Source organism: Quercus lobata, chromosome 11 (genome assembly GCF_001633185.2).
Source record: "Quercus lobata isolate SW786 chromosome 11, ValleyOak3.0 Primary Assembly, whole genome shotgun sequence".
In the NCBI taxonomy this organism is placed as follows: Eukaryota; Viridiplantae; Streptophyta; class Magnoliopsida; order Fagales; family Fagaceae; genus Quercus; species Quercus lobata.
Window position 1 is genome coordinate 31924482 of NC_044914.1, and position 6000 is coordinate 31930481.

The 6000-nt window shown below is 33.1% G+C and overlaps 1 protein-coding gene across 1 annotated transcript; it reads left to right on the forward strand.

Annotated features, from left to right (window-relative positions):
• Positions 1-22: 22 nt before the first annotated feature.
• LOC115968722 (putative F-box protein PP2-B12) lies at positions 23-3801 on the forward strand. Its single transcript, XM_031088211.1, has 3 exons — positions 23-433; positions 1748-1866; positions 2953-3801. Exons 1-3 carry the CDS (start codon positions 107-109, stop codon positions 3464-3466), a joined length of 960 nt encoding a protein of 319 aa, XP_030944071.1. The 5' UTR covers positions 23-106; the 3' UTR covers positions 3467-3801.
• The last annotated feature ends 2199 nt before the right edge of the window (positions 3802-6000 follow it).

A 6000-nucleotide genomic window follows, 5' to 3' on the forward strand; every position in this document is an offset into this window, starting at 1 on the left:
CGATAAACTCTTTCAAGTCTTAACCGCTAAGCATTCCTTCTCTATATAAACTATAAGGACTCAATGACATTATAGAGAGAGAGAGAGATTAAATAGGGAAACGGATATGGATCCAACAGTTTCAACAAGAAGAGAAGAAAGTGATGAGGCTGAAGCAGTGAACATGTTGAAGGTGTTACCGATGGACTGCATAGCAAAGGTGCTGTCATTAACGACTCCTGCTGATGCTTGTAGGTCGTCCTTGGTTTCAACATCATTCAAGTCGCTGGCTGAATCCAATGCCGTTTGGGATTGCTTTGTTCCACCTGAGTCTGACTATCTATTCAATAATGCTTCTTCTTCGTCGTCCTCGTCTTCTCTCCCCATTTCTTCCAAGAAGAAACTCTTCTTACATCTCTGCGACCATCCCCTCCTTATACACGACGGCAAACTGGTAATTTTCTTCTACGTTATTATTCTTCTTATTCACTCTTTTCTTTTTTCTTTTTTCTTTTTTTCTTTTTTTGTTTCTTTACCCCGTAAAATTTGGATCTGAGCTTAGCATTCCTATAAATGTTAGATTTCCTTTATTAGCATTTTTTTTTTTTTCTTTTTTGTTTTAAAAAAAGACTTGCGGCCGGTAGAGCCAGAAATTTTTTTTTTTATAGAAAGTTTCACATTCCTGATTATAACTCTTTATCATCAAACTAAAACACTAATCAATTTTTGGCATAAGTCGAGATTGAACTCCATCTTTTATTCAACCATCATAAATTTTTATTAGTTGAGTTCACCAAAACCAAAAATTTTGATTTGGGCCAAATTACATATTGATATATACCTACATTTACTTTTGATAATATATATATATATATATATACACACACATTTACATTAGGATTTTTTTTTTTTTTTTTTTTTGGGTTAAGAACACATAACTACATTTAAAAAAAAAAAAAAAAAAAAAATTACTACATGTTGATTGATACACACATATATATATATATATATATACATTAATGAATATACACAAATGTACTACGATGCCATCAATATGTACAAAAATGTATTACCATTATTCAATTGTATAATTCTCTCATTTTTGAGTACTATATCACCCCCTAGCAATAAATATTCTCTTTTTTTTTTTTTTTTTTTTTTCTTTTTAGCAATAACAACAACAGTCTTAGTTCCAAAATTCAATTGTAATTTTATCTCTCATTTTTTTGTATTATCACCCCTACTATTAAAAATTCTCTATTCTTTAGCAATAACAACAAAAGACTTAGTCTCAAAATGGAAAATAAAAGAAAATATATGTTTGTTTATTTATTTATTTATTTATCGAAGAGAAAACTGCATTTTTAAGTACTATCACCCCCTAACATTAAATATCCTCAATGTAGTTTTTTCATTTAACATTTTTTGACAAAATTGAGTATTAATAAACCATTTGAAACTTAACAACAACAAAGAAAGGCTTAGTACCGAATAAAATAACTCAAAAACTTAAAAACTTACTATTTTAACTCAACAACCATATTAAAAAGTAGTACTTTTTAATTTGGTTACAAGGTGGATATTTTATTGTTATTAACAACTATTTTTTAGAACCCAACAATTAGTTGTTCAACTCTTTTTTTTAGGAGGCAGCTCTTATTTTTTGGAGGTACCAACTACTAATTTTAAGTTGTAGCTATGACCTTTATATGCTATCCTTATCTAATGTTTTAACTAAGAAGTACTGGATGCCCATCCCCATCCTCAGAGCCTTTCCTTGGAGAAAAAGAGCGGGAAGAAATGTTACATGCTATCTCCAAAGGACCTCATCATTGTCTGGATTGATACTCCTGACTATTGGAGATGGACTTCTTTACCTCACACCAGGTCTTTCTCTCACTCTCTGTCTCTGTCTCTCTCTCTCTCTCATTTCTTGTTCTTGTTGATAATAAACTATGACCACCAACTCTTGTACTATACATTAACAACTTAGTAATAATAGTTATCCAAAATATATGTATTCATTTAATTTAGTGCATTAGGAAATGATTAATTTAACTTAAACCGTTAGGTACCGAATGAATATAAATTCTCTATGCCATTTTTTGATAGAGAATGATTAATTTGACTTATACCGTATGTGTTGAGGGGCCTTTTTGAGGTTTAGGCCAACCCAAATCCAACTACATGGATTGGGTTTCCTCCAAGGCATGAATGAACAAATATTCTATTCCACTTTTTATAAGAAATTATTAAATATCTGTTTGGAAATAAATTATTTAACGTTTTGTTGAAATTAAAAGCTAAATAAAATAAAAAGTGATTGATTTTTTTTTCTTTAAAGTGCTATGGTAAAAAAATATAAATAAATATATAAAGTGGGACCCACAATAAGCCCAAGGTGCTTGAAATTTTTAGAAAATTATAGTGTGGAACTTACATCAGTTAATTGTATTGATGTTTTAACAAAAGCATAATTTTGGGACTTGCAAACAATAAGCTACTAAAAGGGGAAAAAAAATTCAATTATTGTGGGACTCACAAATAGTAGTAAAAAAAAATAATAAAAAAAAAACCTAAAAGTTGACTTTTAATCTAGTCCCAAACGCACACTTGAGTGAATACAAATCCCCTATAAATTTTTTTTTTTCAACTTTATACTCAACCAATCACAACTTGTCATATATTTGATTGACTTTCCTTTTAAAATAACTAAAATTTAAAAAAAAAAAAAATTCAAACACATGGCAAACTATAATTGGTGGAGCATAAAGTAAATTACCAAAAGTGCCGAAAGTGGGACAAATGATTTGTATTTTTAAGTTATATATGATCTTTTAAAGTAGTACATTATTTTAGTTTTGTCTAATTTTTAAGACCAAGAAGGCAATTTCTCAACATTAGCACTGGTGCTATATATGATTAGCTAGCTCATCATTTCATTACTTAACATGCAATGCCAAAATCAAAAAGGTTCCCAGAAGTGGCGGAGCTTATCAAGGTGTGTTGGCTGGAAATCCGTGGCAGGATAAACACTTGTATGTTGTCCCCAGCCACACTATATGCAGCTTACCTTGTGTTCAAGACAACTACAGGATCCTATGGATTTGAATCCCAGCCTATTGAGGTCGAAGTTGGACTTGTTGGAGGTGAAATCCATAAGCAAACTGTCTATTTGGATGCAGATGGAGGGCGGAGGCTACGATACCAGATTGTACCACGGCGAATCGGGGTTTTTAATCGCCCCCTTCGCCGAATTCCGGGGTTTCAAGCCCCACAGCCACAACCTAAAGAAAATGAGGAGCTGAATGGCCTTAAGTATCCCAAGGAGAGAGTAGATGGGTGGTTAGAAATTGAGTTGGGTAAGTTCTTCAATAGATCAGGAAAAGATAATGGGGAGCTAGAAATGAGTGTTTTAGAGGTCAATGGGGGTAGCTGGAAGGGTGGCCTCATTGTTCAAGGCATTGAGATCAGGCCTAAACCTTAATAGAATTTTGTATGTTTGATCCAATTTAGTAAAGTTGAGAATGTGGTATGGAAATTTTGTTGCTTTGATTCAATTCACTAAGGTGATTGAGAAAAAGGCAAAGAATGTGGTACCTACGTGATATTTGGATGGCCTTGTAGTGAAAAAAATCCTTGGGAGTGAGAAATATAGAACTAGCTCAACAAATTGTGACAAAATGTGGATCTAACACCTGTAACTTGGAATCATCCAAAGGGTGGATTTTAAAATTTTACGTCTCTCAGGTTATTGTTGTAATTGGGACGTGGATTTCAGCCAAAAAGTGGAATGGAAGTCCTATCAAAAAAAAAAAAAAAAAGAATGGAAGTCTTATGCTTTGTTCATCTGTTTTAATTATCTTTTTTGCTTATAATTTTTCTTTTATGTATAGATCTTAATTACATTGACACCTTGAGCTATAGCGAAATTCAACTCATTATACCCGAATTTTAAGAGAACTCAACCTTTTTATGGCAAAATATATACCAAAAGGTGTGTCCCTAGAAGAGTTCATCAAACTCCTTGCAAAACCAACCCTATTTACCATCTGACCTTCTTATTCAAATGAATGAAAAAATAATAATAATAAAATAAAAAATAAATAAATCTAGAAACAAACATACTCACAAAGGAGAGGAAATGAGGTTTAAATACAAAGGAAAGCCACAAACTCCACTCAAAAGTCATGCTAACTTTTAATGGAGGGTAGAGCAAGTAATACCACACATAAAACACTCTCCTAAGAGAATTATGAACCTAATCATGAAAATGTAGGTTGTTTTGATATATCAGAAGTAAAATCTAATCTAACTGTCCAAATCTCAGTATTTTGGATAACCGCACATAGTGTTAAAGGAACACATATTCTGAAATGTAGGTTGTTTAGATATCAAAAGTAAAATCTAATCTAACTGTCCAAATCTCAGTATTTTGGATAACCACACATAATGTTGAAAGAACACATATTATTAGGATGGAATCCATAATCTCTAGAAACGTGAAATATCTAGTTGAGATAAGTTTAATGAAAACTAGTTATTCAAGGTGCTGGGCCTGACTACATTAGTCAAAAGTTACTAAAGTTTATATTTAATGAAATTAGATTTCATAAAATATATTAATAACCAAAATATTAAACTAGGGACACAAGGAATAAAATAGTGATTTATAATATGACAATTAATTATAACTTAGTTCATTATGGATGTTTCATGGAGTGGTCAATTGATATTATATTGGATATAATTTATTAATAAGGCTGAAAGTGCAATTATATTTCCATAGTGATACTTGTTATGTAATTAATAGTAACTTTGGGTTTGTCTAGAGTTGATGGAAAGCATGATGTCCTTTGGAGTTAGAACCTTATTTGTCCATTTGTTCCCATCCAAAGCCACATACTAAATCCCAATTGAGTTAGCCCAAAAGGCAAGCTCAATTAAATAATTAGTGTTTGAATGTTCAATATGTGCATAAAACACTATGAACGTTTAGACCCCCAATTTCCAAATTATCAATTTAGGCTTATTATCAAATAATTAATGTGCGGAATATGAACATAAGCATATAACAGAATTGATAAACAATCTAAACCAAATAAAATCACATCCACAGCAGAAATTAAATGGCAAAGATTAAGAGAAGAGAGATGCAAACACAAGAACAACACAACGATGTGTTATCGAAGAGGAAACCGAAGCTCTCGGCGTAAAACCTCTCCACCGCCCTCCAAGCAGTAAATAATCCACTAAAAAATGTAGTTGGGATACATGAACAGCAGAAAACCCTCCAATCCTAATTTACCCAATGTACCTAAGCCCTCCAAGCTCCTATTCCAACGAAGTTACGCCGAACATATTTCTTCTTTAGCTTACCGGATTCTGCTATAACCCATAGCATCAACCAATATGAATTGGTTCCTTCCGAACTGCTTCCCAAAGCACCAAAAAGCCTTTTCACAGATATAGGTAAGGTGAGAAAATGATTTGGTTAAAGAACCTCTCAAGGATGTAACAATGGAGAGGGTGAGAGTTGAGGAATTTGAAGAGTCACTATGTGAAGATTGTGGATGAGTCAATCTTGTTTTTCTCTAGGGTTTCTCTCTCAAAATTCTCTCTAGAAGCTCTCAATATTTCATGGGTATAAGGGGTATTTATACTGGAGTGAGAAAGGAATACGAATAGTCAGTTTTTCCATAACAAAGTGGACTAGCGACTTGGCCTCGCGAATTAACTGAGTCGCGAGTCCAAGCCACGAGCTAATTAAATGGCCAGTCTGGACTTTTTGTTCTGTAGTGCTACAACTGGCATGACGATTCAGCTTCTCTGCATGCTTCACTCGTGTGCATCTTCTAGCGGCTTGCAAGCTATAAGCCACCCGCGAGATTCAACCGCAAGTCCCTACTTCACTGCACAATCTTGAGCATTTCTTCACACTCTCTCACACACTACCCTTACATGATTCCCACCTAAATACAGGATTACTAATTGCTAAATATCAAGCAAATTTGGCACGGA

Coding starts and splice junctions, on each gene's coding strand:
- LOC115968722 (XM_031088211.1), top strand. CDS start 107: ATGGATCCAACAGTTTCAACAAGAAGAGAAGAAAGTGATGAGGCTGAA. Junction 434..1,747: donor TTATACACGACGGCAAACTG/GTAATTTTCTTC, acceptor CCCCATCCTCAG/AGCCTTTCCTTGGAGAAAAA. Junction 1,867..2,952: donor ACTTCTTTACCTCACACCAG/GTCTTTCTCTCA, acceptor AAAATCAAAAAG/GTTCCCAGAAGTGGCGGAGC.